This window comes from Trichosurus vulpecula, chromosome 9 (assembly GCF_011100635.1).
Source record: "Trichosurus vulpecula isolate mTriVul1 chromosome 9, mTriVul1.pri, whole genome shotgun sequence".
In the NCBI taxonomy this organism is placed as follows: domain Eukaryota; kingdom Metazoa; phylum Chordata; class Mammalia; order Diprotodontia; family Phalangeridae; genus Trichosurus; species Trichosurus vulpecula.
The window spans coordinates 3,501,758-3,529,476 of record NC_050581.1 but is presented as its reverse complement, the minus strand read 5'-3'; the positions used below and the strand labels follow the sequence as shown (position 1 = coordinate 3,529,476).

The 27,719-nt window shown below is 49.0% G+C and overlaps 1 protein-coding gene across 1 annotated transcript in view; it reads left to right on the top strand.

Moving 5' to 3' along the window:
• LOC118831522 (coronin-7-like) overlaps positions 1-27,719 on the top strand; it is a 105,750-nt gene that overhangs the window by 29,458 nt on the left and 48,573 nt on the right. Inside the window, exons 7-9 of the mRNA XM_036738891.1 lie at positions 2,742-2,792; positions 16,209-16,295; positions 17,048-17,130. Coding sequence (XP_036594786.1) covers positions 2,742-2,792; positions 16,209-16,295; positions 17,048-17,130 — 221 coding nt within the window. The remainder of the gene's footprint in view (positions 1-2,741; positions 2,793-16,208; positions 16,296-17,047; positions 17,131-27,719) is intronic.

Genomic DNA, 27,719 nt, shown 5'->3' with positions numbered 1-27,719 from the left:
CTGTTGTTGTTTGTAAAGCATTATCTTATCCTGAGTCTTGGGCCTTTTGGGGGCGCTCCACCTCCTCCTCAGACCCCGAATAGCCTTCAGGGCTTATGGCTTCCCTGCTTTCTATACTGTGCTCTCTAAATCTCAACCTGAGGGTCCTCATTTTAACATAAGATTGCTTGTGGTTGTGCTAATTACCAATTCAGTGGTTCCCAGGGTTCAGGGATCAGCATTACCTAATTCCTAATGACCTTTCCCCTTCCTTTGTACTACCACTGCAGTTGGTTACCTGGTTAAGGCACCCTTCTTCTTTTCTTTCCCTTCTCCCCTCTATTCTTAGCATATTTATTACAAAGAGATTATACAATCGTACCTCAAGGTAAAGTGATTTAAAGTGGAAAAAAGAGTATTTGCTGCACCTAACCTTTCTCAGCCTTAGTTTCTTATCTGTAAAATAAGGTTAGTCTAGATGACCTAGTCAAAGGTGTCACTAAAACTCCCTAAACTATTCTATTTAGCTATAATTTCTCAGACCTTGCTTGGCCTGTGACCCCCTTTGTGTTGGTAAGCAAAATGGGCTCCTTAGCACTTAGTTCAACCAAGTGCCCTTGAATAGCTTGGTTTTTGTTCCTTTGAGTAATTCAGTGTATTTCATTGATCCTTACTGGGTGCTAAGCCCCAGGCCCAAACCCCTATTAGGTGTAAAACCTTAGTGGGTGTGGATTGGCAACTAAGGTAGGGCCCAAGGTGGGCCTAACTCCAGGGAGTGCTTAGTTTACATGTCTGGGACAGCAGAGGCTTTTAGACTACTTGGGTTTAAGTCGCCTCTTTGTGACAATTCTAGGTCACATGGGTGAGTCACATGTGTGACTCGCCCCTGACCCTGAAAAAGATATAAAACCAGGGGTTGGCTGTCTCTTCTTTGGAGCTCTTACCCACAGCAGTGGGGGCGGGCGTGACTCTGGGCCAGCCCTTGCTCTGAGCTCCTGGGCTGAACCTAGATGTTGGTAACTATGAATTGTTTTGGGTCTGTCTGTTGATGTTTGTAATTTGTTTGCATTTCGCTCTGAAGTTCAGGGTGCTGGTCTTTTCCCTTGAACTAAGTGAACGATATTTGTATGCTGAGTTAAAGTAAGCTTGTCAAACCCCTTCACCTTGCTTTCCTTAGTTAAGCAGATCAAAAGAACCTGTGCTGTTGGCAGCTTTCCGGGTGCTGGCTGTGGGTGGATCTTACACCCCCACAGAAGCTGCTAGCTTGATTGTTGAAACACCCTTCTAGCCCAGGAGACCCATGTGACTGTTTAAAGTTCCTCAGTGGTCCAGAAGAGAATGTCATCTTCCATATCAGAATACCTCTGTCAGTTTTGGGATTGCTTACCTGCTTACTTTTGATTGAGTTCATTTTTCCATTTTGTATTCCCAGGCTTACTCTTAGCCAGTCAAGAAGCCTTCTCCAGTACTTGGCACTCCTAGATTTTAGTTGCTCCATTCAGTGTTCCCAATTAATCCTGTTAGCTAACTCTCCAATGTATATCTCCATGGCCCTCAAGGAAAAAACAAGGATATCCTTCCGTCCACTACCCATTCCCCCTAAAGGCTGTGTCCCCCAAGGACATTCAAAACAAGTATGACAATGTTCCCCTTGTTTCAAAAAGTCTGAACAACCCAACCCAATACCCAGGTGATTGCCACAGTTCACAAAAGCTGGTGTCGTCCTTTACACAACAGTACTACCACACAAAGCCCACTTAACTGCTTTTAAAATTGTTTCATGTTTGCTGACTTTGTTTCCTCAATCAGAGTGTGACCTCCTTGAGAGCAGAGGCCTTGTCTTCTTAGAGATCCTCTGTCAGCTATGTAGAGCAGCTACACTCTTAGCCATTACTCATAAATGATGCGATTAAAGACAGAAGGGTGGGTTGTTCACTTGCCCTTTTCCTTTATGTTGTTAATTTCTAACTTTTTAGGTTCTCTAGGTAACTAAGGTACCTGAGGCAGGAACAGACTGGCTTCTGGGCTCTGGGAATTAGGAAGGGAGGTATGAGTACAGTAGAAAACTGGAATCGGGACTCAAGGGGCATCAGTGCTTGACCCCTATGGCAGATAATTTATAAAAACTGAGGAAACAATCTGAATTATGCAATTTATAAGCTAAATGGGTCAATGGATTCTTAGGTCAGTCCAATGACCCTGAATACAGGGGAAGACAGATTTTTATGTATTACAATCAAGTAAGACCAATTAATTGAAAGAAAACAATTAACAGGAAACAAGCCAGGATACAAAATCAGGTAATCTGATTTCTAACTGGAGGAAAGATTAGAGGCTTTCCAAGTTGGGAGGGAGGAAGAGTGAGTTTTAGTCAAGTTAGGAGTCATTGAATGGGTTCTGAGGACTTTCCTTTCCCAGAATTGGGAGATGCTTTATAGTATCCACTTGCATTTATAAAACAGTAGATGGCTTATAGCATCTAGTTTCCCATGGATTATTTGCATAAAAACTTCAAGATGAAGGATGATGCATGGGGCAACACAAGCTCCATTTTGTGACTGACCTTCCCTCTATCTCATTATCCCAGACCTTCATATGGCTCCTCAATGAGGGACTCTCTGCCATATCCTAGTGGGTACTAACTCTAAGTAAGGATTAAGGATTACTACACTGGGCTCTTAGGCCATCAGTCAGGAGAGCTTGATCACTCTTTTTTTCCCAAGGTGTGACCGTACTGATTTCTTCTCCTTTGTCTTTTCCAGGATAAGCAGCTGCGGATCTTTGATCCCAGAACAAAGCCCACTGTCTCTCAGGTATGTGTATAAGGATGATGCTGGAGATAGAGAGCTGGAAAGCACATAAGGGGTCCTAGTACATCCTCATTGTATAGGTGAAGAAACTTAGGCCCAGAGAGGTGGTGAGCAGAGCAGGCATTCAAGACCCAGGTCCTGATGTCAGAGTTGCAGAGCCTTGTAATCTCAGTCAAAAGGACTTAAGTGGCAGTCTAGTTTAGACCATACCTAAACAAGAACCCGTTCAAAAACATCCCCAACAAGTGGTCCTCTAGGTTCTGCTCAAAGAAGGAGAAACCAGCAGCCAATTCCTCTTTTAGGTAGCTCAAACAAGGAAATGTTTTTTGTCATATTGCACTTAAATCTGTCTTTTGGCAACTTTTGCTCACTGGTCTGGGTACAGAATTAGGAGCAGTGGATAGACACTCTTTGCGCTACCATGGCACTGGCCCAGGGGCCTCTATAGCTGAGTGGAGCTGCCGGGAAGGGCTGGGATGTCCCTTCCCAGACACTCTGGGCTGCCACAGGGGCAATGGCTCAGGTGGAGGAGGTAAGATGGTGTCACCCAGACCGTTAGGTGACAGTGGTTAGAAGCCATTTCAGGGAGACAAGTAATAACAAGCTTGATCCCATGTACAAACCTTAACCACGGGGTGGGGCACCACCTCTAGCTTGGCTGTCCAAATGGTATCATTAGCTGTTTCCTGTGGCTTGAGAAGTTAATTTAAATGCTGACTCTCTCTTCTCCTTTGTCCGCCTTAGCACAGTCTTGGAGATGGGGAGAGCTTGGAGAGGAACAAACAAACAAAAACAAGTCCATGACATTTGTCCGCAGACCTTTCTAAATTCTTAACCTTCACCTTTGCCTCTTATATGATCACAGCTGTAAAGCTCGATGGGCTGTCGGAGGCCATCTCATCCTGCTGCCGTATTTTAGATGAGGAAACCAAGGCCCGCAGAGGTCAAGTCATTTGCCCAAAGTCACGCAGGGAGAGTCTGGATATGAACCCAAGTCAGTCAGTCAATCAAGAAACATTTACTAAGCCCTTTCTATGTGCTAGGCACTGTGCTAATCGCTGGAGCCAGGGTGTCAGAGCTGTGGTTTGTGGGGTTTTTTTGGAGGTAGGGGGAAGGCAGGGCAGTTGGGGTTAAGCGACTTGCCCAAGGTCACACAGCTAGTAGGTGTGTCAAGTGTCTGAGGTCAGATTTGAACTCAGGTCCTCCTGACTCCAAGGTCGGTGAGCTACTCACTGTGCCACCCAGCTGTCACAGAGTGCTGTTTTGTTTTTTTTTTTTTTTGCCTCCCTTCTATGCCTATAGTGTGATAGCCCCTCCCCCAAGTGGTCTCAGTTCTGGAGGTGTTCGTCTGCCAATCTCCCTGTATCTACCAATGTGGTCGTAGCCCTCCTGGGCACTTATACCTAAGCCTGATGACAGTGGCTGTTGAAATCCTGTAGCATATATTATAGGAGCTCAGGCAGTAGTGAGTAGAGGGCATGTCAGCAGAGGGAGGACTGGCCGCCTGGAGAGGCACTGAGGGCTGCACTGACATGGAGGACGACCGCACTGTGGGTTCCAGCCAGGGCAGGCCGGCCAGAGAATGGGAGTTTGCTGGGAGAACAGCACAGCTCTTGGGCTCTGTCCGGAGAACGGGGGCTCAGCATTCAGCACAGTGAGGACTGAGACAGCCCTTGTTGGTCGTGCATTTGAGGACTCACTGCAAGGGTCAGATGGAAACACTTACTACTCTAGGAATCAAAGGACCCTGGATTTGTGCCTGGACCCATCACCTCTCTGAGATTGAATTTCTTCATCTGTGTAATGGAGATAGTGAGGTTCGCACTTTCCATCTCATAGGATTAGCATAAAGAAAGTGACCAAAGTCCTGAGGAGGAGGAGGAAGAGGGACAAAGTAAAAGTCTGAAACTTTATTTTGCCTAGTTTCCCTATAGGGTCAGTGCCAGCTAGAGCTGCCTTTCTTTTCTTGACCAGCCTCAATTTACCTCCCTCCCTCTCCCATTTCAGTCTTTTGTTTTTCTTCTGAAGTCTTCCTGACTCCCTGGAGCCAGGCTGTCGAGCCCAGGAGCCCTGGGGGTAGGAGCAGGGTGACTGCCCCCAGAGAGCAGGCTGCGAACCAGTCTGTTGGCAGGCCTGTTTGAGTGGGAGAACAGATGTGTCTGCAGCCACTTACCCTGGGCCAGCTGAGCCTTCAGAGACATGAGCTGACTTTTCCAGCAGTGATTCCGACACCATCACCTCCCTGCCAAGAGCATTTGGCACCTTAATAATCCTGCCCCAGGCTTACTCAGTCCCAGCACCGACCTAATATCCAGCTCCCTGACAAATGATGAGCCTGTAAAGATGCAGATAAAAGCCCGGTTTGACTAGGAGGGCTTTCCAGTAAATTTGGCACAAGTTGGGTACCCTAGAATCATCCAAGACAACTATGCCTGACGGAAGCTTCTGCTAGAGTCAGTGAGGTCACCTGGTCCAGAGATGGCGAGCATGTGCCCCCCTTCTGAGGGCAGCCTAGACCAAACTCAAAGGTAATTGAGAAACACTTAACAAAATACCTCAAAATACAAGAAAACATAGATAACGTTGCATTTTAAAACTAAGTCAGTGTGTGCAGACCGCAGGGATGGTTTGGCAGCTCCTGTTTCTATTTGAGTTTGATATTACTGATCTAGTCCAATCCTCCCATCTTACAGGTGAAGAAACAGAGACCAGAGGGCAAAATCACGCACGAAGTGACAGGCAGGGTTCCAGCTCAGTTTCTCTAGCTACAAATCTCGTACAGATTTATAAGTGGCTATCCAGACTCCTATTTAAGGCCTTCACCGAAGGCAGCCCATTGCCTCCCAAGACATCCTGTCCCCCTTTTGGCTGGCACTAACTGTTGGGAAATTTTTCCTGACATCAAACCTAAATCTGTCCTTTTGCAACCCCCATCCGTTGCTACGAGTAATTTTGCTTCCTGGCCCAGCAGAACAGTTTGGATGCCTCTTGTGTATGACAGTCTTTCCAATACTTCCATAATGTGCTTCTCAGTCTTTTCTCTTCTTCAGGCTAATCACCACCAGTTCTTTCTATATATCCTCAGAAGAGATGATTTCCAGCCCCTTTCCCATCCTGCCTGAGCTCCAGCTTATCCTTGTTCTTCCTAAAATGTTGTGTCCCGTTCTGGATATGGTTGGATCAGGGCCAGGCAGAGTGGGACTCTCACTGTGACCTTCTTTGTCAGAACAAGGCCCAGTAGTCCGTGTGAGATCACAATAGCCTTTTGGCCTGCCCTGTCACAGTTTACTTATAACTCCAACCTTCCCACCTTTTTCATCTAAATTGTCAAGCCTTATCATATCCCATCTTTGAGTCTGATGTTAAATGCAGATACTGTGGGAATAGTAGCGCCTTCACTCCGCATTTATCAAACTCATTTGACCAAGGAAACTTTTGGACTTGAAATATATTGACATAAGTCATAATAACTCATATTTATTTAGTGTCCTTAAGTTTTACAAGAGTGCTTTCCATAAGTGGTAATTCCAGGTCTGGGATTGTGACATATCCTTGGAACAGAGTCCAGGGGGGAGAGAGAGGGAAATTTCTTTTTGGGGGGAGAGGGAAGCTAAGGAAAATTGAGCCTGTTTTCATGCTGGAATATTTTAACATGTACTGAGCTCTTTGTACGTGTATCTTTTAATATTTTCAGTGGGAAAATATTGCTAACATTAACAACTGTTCGTAGAAGCTCTAGTCACATTGTACAGAACACTAGGGTTCTGCAAACACTACTGGGGCCACATTGCCTTAAGCCATCCATTATCAGCAGATACTGTTAAAGGGACTTAACTGCTGGACAGCTGAATGTGCTCCCTTGGGGGGAGTACAGGGGATGTATGTGCAGGAGCAGGGACCTCTCAAAGACAGATTTTGCTGACTTTACCATTCTGTTTTTCTGACTCTTGAGAGCTAGGGGCAGATAGAGAATTTAGGAAGTGGTGGGACCTGTCAGACACAGGATCTGAGAAGCCTGTTTGTGGCAGTGTGGTGGGTAATGGGGAGAGAAGGGATTCTGACCTTAGGAACTACAAGAGGGTGGGGTTGAGGGGAGCACAAGACTAGTCGATGGGGGAAAGCTTTTCAGGAATGAGACAGGCTGGGTACCTAGAAAAGAGAGAAAACCAGGCCCTTGAAGGCTGGCAGGGGGAGAGGAGGGAGTTTCCTACTGATAGTTCTTGTGGCCTACAAATCTGTCATTAAGAACCAGTTCCTCTGGCTCACCAGAGATGGGGAGCTACAGCTCAAATGTCCTCAGATCACATACAGGGAAGTTGATAGAAAAATTCCCACCCTCTACTACTCCCTACCCTACCTCTCCCCAGCACCACCCCACCTCTCTCTAGTACCACCCCCTCCATAAAAAATTAACCTGTAAAAAGCTGATCTGAACAAGAACTCCAGCCCCACTTGAGCACAGGATGCCTCCAGGGGTCTTTGCCCCCAGAAAGAGTTACATCTTGTCTCTCCAGTGTAGCCTTGCCTGCCCTTCTTTCAGCGGGCTCCATCTCCTGAAGGAGTCCCTTCAAAGGCCAGCCCCAGCTGTCTTACAGTAATGGAACATATTAGAGATCAGTAGGGAACTATACCTGAAGGGGACCTCAGAAACCACCTAGTCCACCCCTTCTGTTTATAGGCTGGGATAAAAGGCCCAGGAAGGTTACCATCTTGCCTGAGGTCATACAGAGGGTATAAGCATGGGAGGCAGGATTTACTGGGGCCAATCAGAGCCTCAGTTCTAGGGTTCTAGAACCATCCAGCCCAGCTGACTGAGTCGTGCCCCCCCCCCCCCCCCAGCTAGATGCTTCACCCTCTCTGCACCTGAATTTGTTTCTCTTCCTCTTCCAGCCTATAGAGAAAATGGTAGGGGCCTCCAGGCCTGTTAAGAAAGAATGGTGGGGAAGAAATTACTGTTGACACAGCGATTTGAGCTTCTCTCTGAAGTGGGGGGAAAGGGCCTCAGGAATGTGGATTTGGAGGGATTCATTCCTCCTACCTGACCCCTGCCTCACACCTTCTTGGGGAATGGGTAAGGACTATGCCCAGTGCTTTCTTAACGGGGTTCCTGGTGTGTGTGTGTGTGTGTGTGTATGTGTGTGTATTGGGGAGGGGGAGAGGAATCAAAGGAGAGGGATTCTGAACTGTAGTAGAGGACTGGAATGCTACCCCTCCCGACCAGCCCTGCCCCCACTTCCGGTCGTGGCATCTGGCCCACACCTGGCTTCCATTAGGGAGCATTGGCCAGCTTCAGTGTGTGAGTGATGCAGGGGCCTGGTGTGGGGGAGAGGGGCCTCATAGGGAGGGTGTTCTCACGAGAACCTACCGATGCACACTTACTAACATAGTGGGGGCTTGGAATGCCTTTGGGGGGAAATTCAGGGAGTCACAGGAGAAAGTTGTCTTGGCCTGAAGGTTGACAAATTCCACTCTCCTCTCCCACTAATAAGCCTTTTGCGGGGAAGATAAGAGACATCAGTCTCCACCCCCAGCCATTTCTGGGGTGTCTGCCACTGATTGTGTTTTGTGTTATACATCTGCTTCTCCCCCTCCTTAGGTTAGAATAATAGAATGTCAGAATAATGGATTGGACCATAGGTCATAGAACATGAATAGAGCTTGGAGGGACCTCAAAACCTAGGAAAGAACCCTTAAGGTTATTTATTTAGTCCCATTTTCTTTCTTTTTTTTTAAAGATAAACCAAGGTTCAGAGAGTTTAAATGACTTGCCCTGCCCAATTATACATCCTAGAAAAGGATGGGAGTGAACTTCAGACTAAAGCCTAGGTCCCTTGCCCCTCATTTCCACATTCTGATTACTGCATTAGGATGCCTTCCAGGCCCCTACTGTGTAGCCTAGCTTTAGAGCTTAGCTGAGACCTCTCTAGGGGAAAACTTGGTTTAAAAGAGCCCTCCTAAGGAGGTAATCTGGTATAATGGATCCAGACCTGGCCAGAGCCAGGAAGAACTGGAGTCCATATCCTCTTCTGCACCTAATGGTTTTGTGTCCCTGGACAAGTCATCTGACCTCTGGGTGCCCCCAGCCACTCTCTAAGATGATTAAGTTAGGGCCTGGTTGCCCATCTCATTGATATGAGAGTTCCTTATACCGATGAAATCACAAATCTGATTAAACACAAAAGACTGGTTGCTTTCTCCATTTCTGAGATGGGCCCACAAGATTGGGATTGGGCATCAAAATGAGGGCTGCACCTTGGGGCCATTGAACTTCAATTGCAGGCAGAGTGTTCCTGAAGGTGCTCATGCGGTGGTCCTTCCCTGGGAAATCAGAGCTGAGAACTCAGCCCTCATTGGTCCTGGTATAGTATCTGGTACTGGGAGGGTCTAGGGTCTCAATGCTGCCGCTGGTTGGGGTCACTGTCCCCTTTCTACCTCTGACACACTGGAAACATGAAAAACCTTTTTGTAGAGGGCTAGTCCCTCTTTGCTGGGATGGAGGGCACCAAGGCCCTCCCAGTGATAAGGTCAGGTGATTTAGTAGGTGAATTTCAGGGCAATGTAGGAAAAGCCTCAGGCTAGTGGTTTAGAACTGAGCACATAGAACCACAAATCGGGAGTCCTCTCAGTCCAACCCCCTCGATTTAGAGATGCGGGAACAGATCCAGAAAAGTGAAGTGACATGACACAGATAGTCTAAGTGGTATAACAGCAAGCACCTCTGCAACACCCCGGATGGCCTGCTAGCACAGGTGCTTTGATCTGCTTTACTAAAGGGGTTAACAGTCCTACTGACTTAAACATAATATATCATTCACTAGTTCAGGGGAAAGGTCAGCACCCTGAACATGGAGAAAATAGAAGCAGGGAAATTAGCACAGAGATCAACAGCCGGGGCTGCAACTGTCTGAACAAAAATAATACATCCATCTACATACCACCAGATCGGGGGAGCAGTATCATCTGGGGGGGGGGGGGGTCATAACAAACTGCTACTCAGCATCTCGTCCAGGAAATCAAAAGGTCCTTGTGAGCAAGCCCTCAAAACAAATCTCACCTCTGAATATATACACTTTTCACTAATAGGCTCAGAGCCAGAAGGCATCACAACCCTCATGACTCAGTGCCTAATTAGCTTAGTACCAAAAGGTGAAAGCCTTCCTACAAGCAAGCCTCCCCCTAAGCAAGCTCCTCCTTGGGCAAGTTCCTCCTCCAGTAGGCTCTGTGTGATTCAGGGTGTTTCACAGCTGTGAGCTGGGCCAGAGCTGAAAGCAGCAAGACATCTGTGATTGAACACACGTGATCACGTAAGCCTGTTACCGGATGGGGAAGATCTTCCTATTCCATCAACATTACAAGTCGCAGAGCTAGGATTTGAGCCCAGGTCCACTGACCTCAAAGCCAGTACAGTAGCCACTCCACTACATTCTTTCCTCACCACTAGTAAGCGTTATGACCTTGGCAAAGTCATTTAAACTCTTTGGGCCTCAGTTTCTACCTCTTTCAAATGGGAATGAAAATGATGGCTTCTGCTTAAGGTTAATAGCTTTAAAGTTTGCCAAGCACTTGACCATGTAACTTATTGGAGCCCCCCTAGCTCCTGCCTTCCTGCTTGTCAAGCGCAATAGAGAAAACGGATGAAAGCCTTTGAGAAGGTCAGAAGGCCTCTGGTCGCAGATCTCCAAGGATTGTTAAGGTGGTGTTACTGCCCAAGAACTCCTGGTGGTGAGGACCTGGAGACAGAGAAAACCCTTGGGTCTGATGGAGTATTCTCCCCTGGCTCAGCCACTATTTTATAGAAGAATGATAGGGATGATAGCTCATGTTTGCATCATGCTTTTATTAGTAAAGATGCAGTAGGCACGTTTGTACAAGCCTTCTAGCGGCCCTGTGACGGAGCTGCTGTGACCGTCGTCATTTTACAAATGGCGGCAGAGGCAGGGGTCCACGACTCCCTCAAGGTCATGAGTCGGCCTTTTAACCCTGAACATAGGCCCTGCTCCTTTCCTCACGTCCACCTCCTGGTGGATAGTGCAGGTGTGTTGGTCCATTGTACAAAGAAGGAAGCAGGTTCAGTGACTCACCCAGGCCCCTAGCCCTGTAAGTGGCCAAGTCACTGGCTTTAGATCCGAGGCGTCAGGCTCCCAAGTCCACTGCTGCGTCTGCTATTACACAAAGATGGGGAGAAAGGGACCCGGAGCCATGTTGTGGCTCCATGTTCCATAATGCTGATTGCCTGCTACCCTTAGGGAGTCCTGGGCCCCAGAGCCTTCTCCAAGGTGTTTCCCCCCTCTCACCCCTCTGGCCCCTGCTGGAAATCGGCCTACGGTGTTGTTTAGAGTCGTGGGCTATCAGAACCACAAGGCGCCCTTCAGAGCTAGGTGGGACCTCAGATGCTATCTAGTTCAGCCCACTCCTCTCGTTTTTCAGATGGTGAAACTGAGGCACAGAGAAAGCGATTTACCCAAAGTCACAAGTGTAGCGAGTGATCAAGTCAGCACTTGAACCCAGATCTCCTGACTCCCTGTCCAGGGGTATTATTTTTATTATGTCATACCACCTTCCTGGTCTGTGGCCTGATGCTACGAGTGGTGGGTTTGTGTGGCACTTGTTTTCTGCACCAATACCCAGGTCTCCCCCAGACCTCCTCCTAATGCCTTTTCATTACTGTTTAAGTTCTTCCCTGGGGCTTGGGAGCACTGGGCATATGTACTTCCCTATCTCCCTGTTCCCTAAGCCTCAGATCCCAAGGATGGAGCCCCACAGACCTTACCCACTGAGCAGCTTTTCCTTTGAGCCCTGGTTTGCCACACACAGGAAATGTTACTATGGAGACCTAGCAGGGGATTTGACTGATCTATAGATGGAATGCCTGCTATGTGCCCAAGAAAGCTCCAGCTGGGCTCTGGGGGCTGGGAGCCCTGGCCTTTGTGCTGACTCCCAAGGGGGCTGGTCTGAGAGCCCCAGGTGGGGCCAGGCTGTCCTTTGCATGATGGCCTAGGTGTGTGTGTGTGAAAGAGGGATAAAAGAAGGAGGATCCTGAAGGTATCAGGGTTGACTTCCTGTTGGTACTCACTAGAAGTGGGGAAACAGCCGCTGCCTGGGTGAAACCAGTCCAGATACTGCTTTTCTGGCCTCCTGGGACACCCCGGGCCTGGCCTCAGGGCAATCCTTGGACTTGTGTGACCAGGGGAGGTGGTGAGGGAGGAGCTTTGATCTATGCTGCCTTGCTAAATGAGGGGAAAGGGCAGCTTTTGATGGAGACTTTGCACTGGGGTTGAGAGATTCCCTGGGGGAGTCTGGTGAGCAGGCCATCTTCTCCTGTGGCTTTTGGCCAGGGTGCCAACCACAGTCTCAGAGCCATGGCCCCTGTACCCTGAGTTCCATCCTTATTTGCTCCTTTTCCCTCGGGGAGCGAAGCAGGGAGTTAAGGGGGGGGGTAAAGAATTATAAGGGTCTAAATAGATGGGCTCTTCCTCTCTTGGGTTTTTTATAAGTCAAGGAGGAATAATTTCCTTTTTAAAAAACTTGGGTTTGGTTTTTGCCCTTTGGTGGGGAGGCAGTTAATGTGGGCCTCTCACCACTCCGGTGATTTAGGAAGGAGGAGAGGCCGAACATATATGAAAGTTCGGGAGTGTGTGCAAGAGTGAGCAAAAGAGGAGTGGTGTGAGTGTGGTCCTGGGTGGCTCTTGGTGCAGGGGAGGACAACCCCTTCCTCGCTTTCTGGTGCCCCGGCCTGGCTTCCTGGAGGGGGAGCACGAACGAGCTCTGCCACTCACTAGGTTTGTGACTCTGGCCAGATCACTTCACTACTCTGAGCTTCAGGGTCCTCTGTGAGATGGGGATAGTGATACCTGCCTTACCTGCCTCACAGGGTCGCTAGGCAGTGCTTGGAAGAAAACAGCAGGTCCAGGGCTTAAACACAGAAGTTCGGATCTGATGCCCTGCTCTCCTAAAAGAGCATAGAACAGCAGAGGGGCCTTCAAATCCGTTTGGTCCAAACACCTCATTTTATAGGTGAGAAAACAGACCCAGAGAGATTATGTAGCTCGTCCAGGGTCACCCAAGTAGCCTAGTTAAGATTTGAACTCAGGTTCTCTGACTGTACCACATAGGGACCTACAACAAAAGGAAGTAATCTCTAATGGTGGGCCATTAGGCCCCTGATAATGCCCCGTCCTAGGTGGCCACCTGTTCTGCTTATGAATGAAGCTGACATTTTGCTGGCTTTGCTCTAGTCCCCTTGGTGACCTCCAGGCATGACTTCTCTGGGGAGAGCTGCTCTGGGGGCTTGGTTCTCAGGCTTCAGCACTAACTTCCTGTGTTGGGTTAAGTCAAGGAGGGAAGGGAATGGTGAGAAAAGACCCTTTTAATGACATCGAGCTGTTTCAGATTGTCCCTCTTGGGGGGGATGAGAGGGGCAGTGTCTCCCACGCTGAGGTCAGGCGTAGTGGGGGTCGGGGGAAGGGGAGAGGACTTGCAGATCATCAACTTCCATGCTTGAAGCAGGGCTGCCTGCCTTCCTTGTTCCCAAGGAGATCGTGGGAAGCACAGAGGAAGCTGGCCACAGTTTGGGGTGAGCTATTTTTGGTAACAGAGTCCATGCTCTCAGGCTCCAGGGGCCCGGGTGACTGGGAGGGATCTGTTCATATTTCCTTCTCCTCTTGTCACCCCCCCCCCCCCCGCCTCCAGGTCTCCCCTGCCTCAGCACAGCTCCTTTCTGGGGTTGTGTGGGGGAGACAGGGCTGTGGTGTGAAATCCTCTCCTCTGTCAGCCTGGTTTTCCTGAATTCTCCCAACTGGCAGCTCCCTGACCCTAAATGGAGGACTGAAGGAGGCACTTCTTCTCTGCCTTCTCCAGGGACACCACACAGCCTGGCACCACACCCTGTCTCCATGGTTGGCCCTGGACAAAGTTGTAAAATAGAATTTGCCCCAGCATCCTTTCTGTTCTCTCTTCAGACCCTCTGCCTTCTCTCTTTGACCTCCCTCCTTTTTCTGCTCTAGGTACCCCCAGTCCTAATGTTATCCCATCACCAGTGGACCCTGATGCCCTGGACTTCCTCCAGGCCATATCACCTCCTTCTTCTACACCCCCCCACCTAGCCATCCCCTCCACCTCCCAAACTGATCTGTGTCACATTCATAGCATCTCAGAATCTAGGCCTGAAAGGACATTGATGAGTGGAAATCATAAGGAGGAAGGAAGAATTTCCTAATAATTAGTTGCTCCAAAGTAGAATGGCCCACCTCAGAAGACGATCGCTCCTCGTCACTGGAGAGTCTGATGCAGAGCTGTCATCAGTATTGTAGAGGGGACCCATGAGTGGGGTAGGGCCTTCCAGTTCTGAAGCCATCTGACCTGGAAGGAGCGCCACATCCAACCTCAACCATGACATCTGCCACAGATTTCTTCTGTGACTTTGAGCACATCAGCTCTGCTTGGTGAGCCTCCTGAGGTCCTTTCCAGCCTGAAATATTGTGACTACCTGTGACTCAGTCTATCACATTATCATAACCGAGTTACCGGTTGCTCGCATTTCATAGAGGAACAAGGTTTGGAGAAGTTAGTTCATATAGCTAGTATGTGGCAAAATTCGAACTAGAACCAGGGCCTTCTTGGGGGCATAGGAAAGGGGAGAAGGAACCTTGAAATTTGAGCTTTGAGGCAGAGGAGTGTTGGAAAGCTGTCTCTCAGTGGAGGGGCGGGGTTGGAACAGGTACCTGGTCCCAGATGCCAGTGCAATTTTAGTGAGTGGGTTCTTCATACTCAGCAGGGAGGATCCCCGTTGGCCTTTTGGAGGGGATATTGAACCCCGTGAGAGCATCTGTGTTTCCAGGCTCCCTGGTGACATCATCCTGCAGAGTTTTGGCATCAAACATACCACCATCAATATGCTGACCCCTGCCTCTAGAAAGCAGATGCCTTCCTGCCCTCGATTCTTTCCTTAGTATGAAGCCAGTTTCCTCACTCCTGCAGATCCTGCCCAATGGCTGGTACCTTGAGACAATCTCTCCATTCACTAAAAAGGATCTTTCTCATTCGCTTCTTTTATCTCTGTCTCCATCTCTTTCCAGGGTACTCAGAGCCTTCTACCATGGCGGGGGACAGGAAGGGTGAAGGAGCTAAGAGCATTGGGATGGGCATGTAGCGTGGCCCATAGCTTGATTACATGCTCTCACGTTGGTGCCAGCCCAGTTCTTCCCATCTTGTGGCCCACAACTGGCAGCACATCTGTCACTTAGGGAGAGCAGAGCTCAAAGCTGCTCTTCCCAGAAGGGGCAATCAGTTCCCCAGAAAGCAGGGTTTAGGGTACGCTGTTCCATTGAAGAGCATGAAGGGAATAACAGACGGTGTTTTTTTCCCCCACCCTCTCTCAACAACAGTGTCATTTTCCCCCACCTCCTACTTGCCTTACTCATCGCCTGGCAGATCATCCTTGTCCTGGCCATAGCGCCCCATTGGCCTCTGCCCTGTTTTCTGTCTTTTTTCAAGGAACTTTGCCTGTCTCTTTGCATATCTAGATGAGACTTTGCTGGATAGGAAGAGGAGGATAGCATTTTTATGCCCTAGCACCTGAGTTCCCAATCTCCCTTTTACAGGGGAAAGGAAAGGTCTGGGGAGCCGCACTCCTGCCTCTGGGTCATGGCCAGATTGGTCTGTGAGTCATTCACCCCATGCCTAGTCAGGAGGCAAGGCACAGGGAAAGAGGGTGGTCTGGAGTTGCTCCTGAAGAATTGGTAGTTACCTTTACATTATAACTAGAAACTCTGGTGTCTTGGTTTTCTCCCTGCCCACCCCAGGATTTATCTCTGAGGCCCCTCATTTTTTTAGGCAGGTGCTAGGTTAAGTAGCTCTGAACTTGAAGTTAGGAAAAATCTCTGGGTTCAGATCCTTGCTATAACCCTAAGGACTCAACAAGTGTGGATTGGATTAGATTGACCTTGGACAAGTCAAGTCACCTCACTGAGTCTGTTTCTTCATCTGCAGAATGGGGCTGCAATATTTGCATGACATACCCAAAGGGAGGTTTTTTTTAATTTTGGTTTGGTTTTTTTTTTTCGGGGGAGGCTGGGAGGCAGGGCAATTAGGGTTAAGTGACTTGCCCAAGGTCACACAGCTAGTAAGTGTTTCAAGTGTCTGAGGCCAGATTTGAACTCAGGTCCTCCTGACTCCAGGGCCGGTGCTCTGCTCACTGCACCACCTAGCTGCCCCCCAAAGGGATGTTTTAAGGAATGCACTATAAATCTTAAAGCACCATAGAAATGTATGGTGTTGTTAGCTTGATGGCTGCCCTTCATTGGGAGGGGTTCTCTGCTCTGCTCTCCCCATCCCCTAGTCTCCAGGAAGGGTTGCCCAATCCTGTGTTTTGGGAAAACAGGCAGGTTTCTCATTTCTCCCCAACTGAACCTTCTCTTTCAGAGCACCCAGGGCCATGAGAACCACAAGGACAGCCGACTGGTCTGGACCAACTCCCGGGAGCATCTGCTGTCCACTGGATTAAACCAGGTATGGGCTCCTTGAGGGAAGGAACTGGTGAGCAGAGCTCAAGTGTGAGCAGCCCAGAGCCCCTTGTGTGGGGAGGGGTCTGCAGCCCAAGTCTGGGTGATACGTATGCACACTCATCTAAGCCTAAACAGTTACCCTTCTTGGTATGTGTGATAACCTTATTTGAGGAAGTACCCTAATTACCACAAGTGTGTGTGTGTGTTTGGGCGGGGGAGAGGGAGGAAGAAATCCCTCTTGCAGTGGCCTGAGGGGGAGTAAGAGATGGGCAAGGCAAGCATAAGCTCAGAGGGGTCACCCGTCTTCCCAGGGAATGGGTGGAGCCAGGCCTGCCTTGCCCTAAACGTGCCCATATACGGCCACAGTCACATAGCCAGGTCTCAGAGCCCCCAGGGGACCCAGCTGCCGAAATCAACAAATTCCATTTGGAATAGCTAACCCTGACCCTAGGAACCGTGGCCAGCCCCTGCTGAGGACAAGGAGTCCGGGGTGATAGTTCAAGTCAAAGAGGAGGATTAGTAGGGAAGGAAACACTCCCTGTCCATTCCATGCTTCCCCCCCACCCCACCTCACACCCGACTTTCTTGAAGGACCTTCCTCCCCTCTTGGTGAGGAAGTGAGCAGGGTAACTCAGCACAAACTTCTCTTCCTGGGTGACAGACTTGCTGACCTGAGGGTAAGGGATTTGGAAGGAGCCCCTCAGGGCCCTAGGTCAAAAGAGCCGACTCTCTGAACCCCTTGATCTCTTGTTGTAGATGCGAGAGCACCAAGTAAAGCTGTGGGACACTCGATGCTTCTCCAGCGCCCTCACCTCCTTCACCCTCAACACGTCCCCCGGGTAGGAGCTTCCATGTTCCCTGAAATATGTGTATAAGTGTGTTCAGGATGTGTGGTGGGAGCAGGGGGGACAGGGAGACATCTTTGTGGTAATGCTTGGGGGTGGGGAGTGAGAAGGAAAACTGGGGGCTCCACCCCAAATATTTAACAGCAATACCAGTGGCTTCAAGACTCCAAGGAGCAACTTGGCCGAGGAGGGGGTCTCATGAAGGGGTACGGCTTTTGAAGGTTTTCACTGCGGCGTCAGTAAAGGGTGGCTGGTTTAGCTGGTGGTGGTGGTGAGTTTGATCTGCATCCACTCTAGGCCGTGGTGTAGGGTAGCATGGTGTAGACCCAGGCCCAGGTGCTGGCTTTGTTCCTTGCCCTACTTGTGAGACTGTGAAGTCCTTGATCGAGTCTTTCCATTTTTTTGGTCCATGTTTTCCAGTGAAGGGGTTGGACCAGATGAACTTTACAGCCCCTTCCAGCTCAAAATCAGACGTCCTGGGATGGTTAGACGCTGACTGTCCACCATCTCCCAGTCCTTAGTTTCTCCATTTGGGTCAGCATCGATCAATGAGGTCTCTATTGGCCCTGTGGCCCTGTGCCTGCTGGCAGCCTTGTGAGGGTTATGCGTGGCCCTTGCCTTCCAGGAGTGCATACAAGTGTAATCTCCTAGGAGGAACTGGAGAGCAATTAAGAACTAAATCATGAGGCCCTCACTTTTTAAAATTAGCAAGGATCATTACCAGCTGGCAGGATCAGGGGAGGCTCCATAGAAAAGGGAGATCTGAAGTGGACTTGAAGAAGGGTAGGAATTCATTGGGCAGAATGTTGAATACAGGCTGGAAGAGCTAAAAAAGATGGCCTGGAGGAGCTGGAGCTTGAGGCAAGCTTTGATGCAGTGAGGAGCATTTGGAGGGAGGGAGGGGGTGTGGATAAGGGAAACAGTGCCGGCAAAGACAAAGGGGGTAGAAATGAGCACCCCATTCGTGGTGAGAGGTTGGGATTAATGAGGAGATATGCCTCCAGGAGTGAAGTGCGCATCTAGGGAAGTAGCAGGAAAAATTAAAGAGGTAGGCTGGAGGGGTGTGGATGTTTTTAATATTTTGATAACTGTATTTTAATATAGTTGGTTTCCTTTGTAGTCCTATATATTTTATTTTATGTATTTAAAAACATTGCTCAGAAAAGGGCTCAGAAAAGCTTTAGCAGACCGCCAAGGGTGGGCGAGGGGCCATGACACAAAAAGGTTAAGAACCCCTGGCCTAGAAGATCAATGCCCAGGGGAGCTAGAAGTGGCTTCAAGTACAGCTGGTTGGGGGTGGGGTGGCACCATATATAAGAACCTAGCAGTTCTGGGTATGGAGGCCAGAGCTAAACCAGCCCTGGGGACAGAACCCCACTCATCTGCAGCCTTCCCTATGTTAGCGTTTATAGAGGCCAGTTACTTGTGTGTATGGTTGGGGAGACCGCTCTGGGGTCATCTCAGCCCCACAGGAGAAAGTTAGGACTGGGGTTACCAGCAAAGCTTTCATTGGGACCCAGGAATCCTGGCCTATTGGCCTGTTTCCTCCTGAACTCTGGGAACAGACATCTTCCTTTTCCACATCAACCACTTCTGACCAAAGCTTGGGGAGGCCATGGATTTTCTCATCAGGTTTTCTGATACTGTGAGGACACTCCTGCTGGGCAGGACCTGAGGACTAAAAATCACAGCCTGTTGCTGTTGAGAAGGAGCCCTCAGGAGTTAGCATGGTAGAGTAGAAATAGTTAAATAGTTAGAAATAGAGTTAAATAGTTAAATAGAAATGGTTAAAACCCAGCTCGTATGACATGGCCCTTCCACATCTAGATCTGTGAACATGGCATGGGAGCCCTAGCAAGGACCTTTGAACATAGAGCAGAGGTTGTCAGAGCTGGAAACTGAGGCCCAGAGGGAAGTCCTTGGGCTCACCCAGCCATTCAGAGGCACCATTACCCCCTGTTTCTGGGTTCATCATCATGAGGCTGGTCAGAAGGAAGGGTGAAGGCAGGCCGGTCATGCATGCTGGAATGGCCGAGGGGTGAAACTTGGGCACAGGGCAGAAAACCATACCCTTTAAGAGTTGCTCTGCTAAGGAAACCAAGCTGCTTGTACCACAGACACAAGTCATCCAGAACACATTTGCTAAGTACCTACTGTGCGTAGAGCCCTTGGCCAGGACCCAGATGAGCCACAAAGTTTAAAGACAACCCAATCCCTGTTCTCATGAAGCTTGTGGTGTAGTAGAGAGAAAACTAAGATACATGGTACAAACAAAACAGTGTAATCCGTGAATTGAACCAAGCTTCCATTCCTGAGTGACACACTTTGGATATGAGGGGGTCACTGACAGGCTTTGTGCAGTGAGATCTCTGCACACGACAGCGGCTAACAACTTGTTGGATTGGATCCAGTTTGGTCAGAGTCCTGAGGTGGCCAGCTCTGTCCATTCCCTCCCCACCGCCTGGGACTGCTGCTTCTCAGGCACCCCTCCAGCTTCCCTCAGGGTCCTGAAGCAGATTGGTTCAATTCAGTCAACATTTATTGATCACCTACTGTGTACAGAGGTCTAAGAGTCATAAAAAGCAAAGTCTAGCCTACTAGTTCACATTTCTTTATCTTTTACAAAATCTTTTCCTCCCAGTGACTGTGAGGTGAATGGAACAAGAGTAAAGATCATATGATTAAGACTATTATGAACATTTTACGGATGAGGAAACTGAGGCTATGAGAGAGTGCAGTCACTTCTTCAGGTCACAGAATAGTAGGGGGCAAGCCTGGGATGATATTCCAGTCTTAAGACTAGTTCTCGCCACTCCAGCCTGCTGGCTATCCCTTTTCCTCCCCCAACAGCTCTCACTTTGTCAGGTTGGGCTGACTGGGCCTAGAAACATAACCCGTTAGGCTCCACCTCGGCATTGAAACATCAGTATTTAAGTCTGTGGTGCCCTGCCCTCCACCCACCGTTTCCGGCCTTCTGGGCTCTGCTCCCAGCACATGTGATACTGAACGTTGTGGTTCTTCTCCCCTCCTACCTCGGTTCTGTTTCCCTTCCCCCACTGAGTCACCCCTGCCCCAGCAACAACATGGCCCAATCCCCTGGGCCTCTTGAGGGGTTAATAGTTCTAGGACCCACAGTACCACTGGACGGTGCTGATACCATAATTATAGGGTTTAAGAATAGCCCAGCAGGCTGCCCGGGGCCAGTGAGCTCTGGAATCTCTCAAATCACTCCCAGATGGGCCGCCAGTCATCACACACCACCCCCACCCCTCCCTCCTTACCACTAGACTCTTCACCCTTAACAAAGGCAGTCCTTTGGAAATCCAGAGACTTATTGCAGATAGCGAGCCACCCCCAACAGGGCTCCAGCTCCATATCTGAGAGACAACATGCCTTTTGCTTCAGGTACCTAAGGCTGTCTTTGAGGTCTAAAATGCCTTTCCTCTCTCCTAGCCCAGCTTAGTCTTGGAAGTGGCCAAGCATTTCCGGCCTCTAATGGATGGTTTGTATGGCACCAACAGTGGGGCGCCGGTGGTCGGGCAGCTTGGCATCACCTCCCTCCTTTTCTCTCCCCGGTTTCCTTCCCTTCCCTGTTTTTCAGAATATCCTACTTTGTTTGGCTGAGACAGTGTATGCTCTTATAAGAGCTCATGGGGAGAGGACCAGGGCCTGAGCTTTCCCTCAGCTCCTCTCTCTCTCCTGGGGAATAGACAGTCCTTCCATTGCACCTAGCCAGCTCCCCATTCTCTACCCCTTTAGCTTCATGCCTAGGGAACACAGCTGGGCCTGGCTTTCTGCCCCCACAACTCTATGCATTAGTACGGTGCTTTTCACTTTCCAAAGCGTTTTCCATCCACAGTCTACCATGTTCTCCTCATAGGAGCCCTGCAACATAGGCAAAAGATTGTGAAGCCTCTTGTACAGAGGCCTGCAGCTTTTCTATGGAAGAAGCTAACTTTTCTAAAGCTATATAGTGAATTAAGTAGTGGGGCCATGACTAAAACCCAAGTCTTCTCCCTTCTAATGCAAACTCTTTCTTCTAGATCAGACCTAGCTGCTCCTGTAGAAGGCTTAGAGATGGGATGATCTGATTGTCAGGAATGAGAGTTAGCCCCTGGATTCTGGGCTTGGGGAACTTCATAGAATGTTAGATCTAGAAAGAAGAGATGTTGGGGATTAAACACTCATCACATGGAAGAATTGTTCATGATGGTTAAATGACTTGCCCTGTTCATGATGGTTAAATGACTTGCCCAAAGTCACTGGGTGATTAGAGTGATACGGGCTCCTTCAGCTCCAAGCCTGCTCTATTATGGGGACTGGGAGATCCCCCCATTGACCCTTCTTTTCAACCCAGCCAGCATTTCCTCTGGGGAACCCCGCCATCTTGCAGAAAAGTAATGGCTGAGTCATTGATAAAACCAAAATCAGAATGCCAGACTCCACTCTTGGGCTGGCACTTGTAGGAGGAGAACCTCAGGCTGAAATCTGGGACTTTGGCTACTGTTGGAGATATAGAGGTGAAGCGGGCCTGCTTAAAGATGAAGAAGACCCTCCCGACCTGTCACTGTGTCGCAGTTCTCTAAGCCTGTTACTCCACAGTTCAAGGTCCTGCTGAGAATGATGATGGCCAGGGAGAAGCAGCCTCGTCTGATGGAGGAAGCCAGAGCGCTGCTTGGAGCTCCGCCAGCTCTGCCACTTGCTGGTTCTTCAGCCTTGAGGAAGTCATTTTCCCTCTTTTGTAAAATGGGACTGTGATCCATGCACAGCCTGCTTCTCAGGAGTGTTGCTACGGAAACAGTTTCCTCATATTTCAGTGGGGGGATGCAGCTGCATTGAGCCCCCAAAGGGCCACTAGGTTCTGGTATTAACCAGCCCTAGCCCCCAGGTCTTTCCTTAACTCCCAAGCCTCAGAAATGAGAATACCCTTCTTCCCCAACTCCATTTCCTGGAATGGGAAATTGGGGCCCTGAGCAGGGCTGGAAGAGGCTGAGAGGTGGCTGAGAAGAGAATGCCTTCACTTCCCCCCCTCCGCCCCACAGTAGCCTGGTCCCCTGCTAGAAGGCTAGCTTAGGACACAGTCGTGGTTTCCTAGTGCCCCAGTTTACTGCTTCTCCACCCTTGTCCCCTCCTATAGCCCCCTTCAGAGTGAAGCTCTCCCCACTGGGGCTGTGGAACAGACTTGGGCTGGCAGTGAAAATATTTACTCAGCAGCAATTTTCAGAGGAATCTGGGCTGGTGATTTAACAAAGCTGCCGGCAGGACCACAATGGCCCCTTTGACAGCTAGTCCCAGCAGGCTCCCTCCCCTTTCCTAATGGAACCCAGCCCTTCAGGAAATCTCCCCCCTCATCCCCGCAGGCTAGGACTGGGGAGGGGCTTGGCCTCACCCACCCAGCACTGCACCCTCTGTTACACAGCTGATGTATGGGCCACCTGGATGGCTCGTGCCACAAACCCTTTGACTCAGACATCAATCTTGCGAGCCCCGAGGCCAGAAGGGCCTGTGGCCTTCTTCCCCTCTTGGGCTTGACGAAGAGCCTGCCCGATGTAGTAAAAGAGCTCAGGGTTTGGAGTTAGAAGGGCCGGGGTCAGGTCCAGATCTTGCCAGTTACTGTTTCTGTGACCCGGCACAGACCCTCTCCCTTCTTAGAACATCAGTTTTCTTCTCTGTCAAAGGGGAGCAGTAGCGCTGGGACTGCCCCCTCAGGGAGAAAGAAAAAGAAAAAACAAAAACAAAAACAAACCGTATGCACATGCACGATGAAGTTTTCTCCATCATTTCTTAAGTCTTCCACAAAGCAATGAATCAAGCCCTGATTTCACAGCCTTTCCCATTTCCAAGATGTAAATGCCCACACCGAGAATGTCCCAAGCAGCAGCCGGTGGGAGCTGGCTCCAGCGCAGCCCGGTGAGTCTGCCTCTGAGGGCCCCTAGAAGACGCATGGGATCAGAATCCACATCATCGATGACTTACCTCAGTGAGTCAGATCCCTCTGAGAAAGTAACTTAATGTCTCTCAACCGTTTCCCCATTTTGAAAATGCCGGTAATAATGCTGCCTCCCTCACAGAGTTGTTGGGAGGACCATGTGAAATTAAGTGTAGAAAAAGAATGACATTTTTCAGGTGTGTTGCAGTTTTATAAAACCTTTGCCTCCCAACAACCGTGTGCAGTGGGTAGTATCAGGTATGTTTATTCTTAATGTGCAGGTGAGGAAACAGGCTCAGGCACATGACTGTTCGCAGTCCCATGGTCTTTAAGTATCAGAGCTAAGATCTGAATCTAGGACTTCTGATTCTAAGTCCAGTAAAGTTCTTTGTAGTAAACTATATACTCCCTCTGACTTCAAACCCTCCCTTTAGCTCACTGTCACTTCAGACGCTTCTGAATGACTTCTCTGCTGTCTTTGGTGAGGAAGACCGTGTTGGTGAGGCAGAGAAATTTTTTGGAGTTTGAGATTCATTCCATTTCTCACGTCAAAAACAAACAGACGAAAAGATACCATGCTAGTCTGCTCAGAACTCCTGGAGTGATCCGGACTGCCCAGGATTCTCGACGATCTTTCCGCCCTTCCTATTCCAAACTGAACTCATTCTTTCTGGCTCAGCCCCTCTCCAAGTAGACAGCTTTCCTGGAAGACACTCCCATTTCCTGGGCTCTTACAAAATCCCGGGCATAGTCGGACCACTACAGCACCAAGCCCTGGAGCTATTGAGGGTGATAGAGATAAGGGCCTAAGAACCCACTTATAGAAAGGACTTGGTTGTCCTGTGCCTGTGTCCAAACTGCTGCCCTGCTCTACCTTCCTTCATTTTCCTGGGCCTAGGACCCAAGGGTCCCCTTTAGACCAGTTTCTGCTATCAAGCCTCTTCCTCTTTAAAAAATGATCTTTCTTTGCCCCCAGTTGAATCCTCCCTTGCCACCAAAAGACTCCTAAGCAAAACCCACACCACAAAGTGGTCTGGATTAATAGCATATGTGCTATTCCATACTTATCGGGTCTCACCTCGCTGCTATCATCTGTTTTCCGTGCAACCAGGACTGGTCATCGCAATCAATTGAGATTCCTCTGTGTTTTAACGGTGTTTTTATTGACCTCGTTGTTTTGTGTATTTTTCTCTGTCGTTTTAACGCAAGTCTTCCTGTGTTTCTCTGAATTCCTCACGTGTGTTGTTTCTTACAGCACAATAGTATCGCATTCCATTCAAACACCAAGATTTGGTCAGTCAGCCCCAGTCTGTGGATACCCGCTTTGTTTCCATTTCTTTTCTCGATGCCTCTTTTTCTTGAGTGGTTTCCCATTTTCTGTCTCTAATTGAGTCTAAAAAATCTGTCCACTGGGAGAGATCCACAGAGTGTCACTGCTCCTATAAGAGGGACCAGGGGGCTGGGAATTCAAGGAGACGAAATTAAGTAAGTCAGAATTCTCAGATGAAGCCCAGGGACTGGGGAGTGGGCAAAGGGCAACCTGATTGAGGTTGATTTATGGGATCCAGAGTTGGGAGTAGTTTGAGGGGGAAAGGTAGAAAGAGGAGAGAAAGGGAGAGGAGTTAGGGAAGAAGCTGGTTTAAGGGCATGCAACTCCAAGTTGGAAGGACCTCAGGGCTCAGGTAGTCCAGCCAGAGTCTCCTCTCTAGAATCCCTGATGCAGGGTCACCTAGCTTCACCTAAAGACCTCCAGGGCTGGGGTACCCATTACTACCTTTAAACGGTCAGTGAACTGTGCCAAGGAGCACATTTTCAGGAAGTCTAAAACTAGGATGTGTGTCATATTCTTAGAGGGGTGTGTGTGTGTGTGTGTGTGTACGCGCGCGCGTGTGCGTGCACGTGTTCACGCTCAATAAAAGACAGATGCTAAGGTAGTTCTTACCCTTGATGCTAGGCTCGAGTCTCACTATAGGATTTAGCAACATCTCTACTAAATCACTGACTTAATAGTCCTTTATTAAGTGCCTACTATGTGACCACTTACTAGGTACAAAAAGACAGAAATTAAACGGCCCTGCCACCAAGGGGCTTACGTTCTTCTGGGGGAGACCACATATATACGTTTAAGGTCACTGGGGGGGCAGGCTTCGTGTGATGAAGACTGGAAAGGTAGGCTGGGGCCAGGCTTTTGGAGGGCCTTAAAAGCCATGCTCCTAGAAGCAGTTGAGAACCATTGGCTCTTATGTAGCCGAGGAGTAGCAAAGTCAGATCTGAGCTGTGAAAGAGGTGGGTTATAGTAGGTTAGACCTGAGGCAGTTAAATCAATTGAGAAGCTCCTGCGGTGGTCCAGGTGAGAGGTGATGAAGGTCTGAACTGGAATGGTGGGGGCTGTAAGTGGCAGAGGGAAGGGGGTATATGGGAGAGATGATGTGGAGATAGAAACAACAGGATTTAGCCCAAGATTCGATCAGCAGGATGAAGGAGAGTAAGGCATCTGTAACATCAGGGTTTCAATCCTAGATGACTGGAAGGATGGTGGTCTCTTCAACAGAAATAGCACAGTTCAGAAGACAGTGGGCTTTAGGGGAAGGGTGTTGAGTTCTGTTTTGGAAAAGTTAAGTTGGAGTGGCAGAAGGGTGATGGCAGGGAGATACTGTTAATGAAAGGGGCCAAGATGGCCCTAGCTTGGAAAAAAAAGAGGGGGAATAGAGGTTTGGTTGGAGTGCCCATAGACTGGGCTTACTCTGAGACAAGATACTGGGTAAGTGGCAAATGCTAGGTTAACAGAAGTGGGACTTTTTAGCCTGGAATGGTATGGCCATTAGTGACCAGATGAAGAGGTTCCAAGAAAGTTTCTGGGCCCCTTTATAAATTCCTAGGATTTGGAACCTAAAGTGACCTTACAGAACATCGAGTCACCCTATTCCCCACTCCCACCTCCTGTCCCAATGCTGCTAGAGGGAGATTGATTCATCCAAGGTCCCACTAATAGGGATTCAAATCCAGGTCCAGACCATCCAGAACTCGCTCCCCAGCTCACTGCCTCTTGAAATGATAATTCTGTATTCTCTGTAAGTGCTTTTATTTCCTTATTTCTCTGCAAGTGTTAGCGATGAACGAATGAAAAAGCTTTTATTAGGTGCTTATGATGTGCCCGTCACCGTGCTAAAGACCTTTTTAAAATCCGGCCTCTAGTGGAGAAGATGGGGGTGGGGCGGGTGTTTAACCTTGGGCCAATAAATTTGAGAATACTAGAGTATACCACCTGCTGGCAATGGTAGGATAATAGACCCAGAAGGCACAGTATTCCAACAGGTTTGGGGCAGGGGGGCCTTTCAATCAAGGTTGGATGTGTAGTACCTGTAAATAGAAAAGAAGTTTCCCAGAGTGCTGCTAGTGGGATGCAAGTCTCCTCTCTTGTCTGGGGAGAAATGAGGCTTGGGGCCAGGAGCACCCTCAGGACCCTAGAGAAAGAGTCCTACTGCTGTTGTCCAAAGTGAAAAAAGTCGACAGAACTGTGACCTATCCCTCCAAAGACTGAATAGAAAATTAAGCACTAATCAAGTCCCAGTCTCTGAGAGAAAGACAGGAGCTGCTTATTTTACGTCCAGATAGACAGGCATTGTGCTCTAGCCCCACAGAGCTCAAAGTGATGTTAGAGAAAAGAGATTTATGATACATGGATCCATTGGCACTGAAGCCTGAGCTAGGACTTCCTTTGCTGTGCCTGGTCAGAACCTAGGACAGGATTCCCCCGGCTCCCAGGATGTCTTCTCCCTCCATTGAGGAGAAGAGGGCAAATTAGATCCTCACAGAGCACCTTTGGCCACAGGCAGTCAGAGGAAGCACTTGTCCATTCCTGGCTTGAAAGAAAGGTTGTGCCAGACAGATCAGGAAACCCTGATTAGCTTTAGATTAGCTTTGTGGTCTGATGAGATGGGCCTCAGCTCAAAACCTCACTTCAAATATGGCTTCACCTATTAGCTTTGTCATCTCAAGAGCAAGACAGTTCACCCCTCAGTTTCCTCAACTGTAAAAGTGGGGATCATAAGAGCACCTACCTCCCGGGGTTGTTGTGAGGGTCAGATGAGATAATATTTGGGGAGTTCACAGCGAGGTGCCCGGCATACAGCAGGGATGAAAGCAGAGCTGTTCTCTTTAGATTAAGGGGCCTGGAAAGAGAAGCCACCAGTGGCTGCTGGTCCTATTCAGCATTATCATCCATCCCCTCCGGATCCTGCTTGAGCTTTAGAACCTGCCCTAGCCTGCTTTCCCATCAGTCTCTCAGCTCCTGACCCAGAGAACAGCTTCCTAGGTTTACCCTGATCCTAGACCCCTCTCCTCAGTCTCCCTGAAAGAAGCCAAAGACAGGATACAAAGCCCAGGAGTCCTGTGTGCCTTGACTTTTTGAACCATGGGACGTGAAGCTAAAAGGGGCCTTAGACGTCATATAGTCCAATCTCCCTATTTTACTAATGAGTAAACTGAGGCCCAGAGAGGGAAAGTGATTTTCCTAAAGTTATTTATTTCCTAAAATACTCAATTATCAGAACTGGAATTTGGACCCATGACTCCTGACTCCACAGTCCCACCCACCATCCTGAGAAGCCAGAAATTAGCACTGGTCACCCAGGAAGCAAAAAGCCACCCCCAC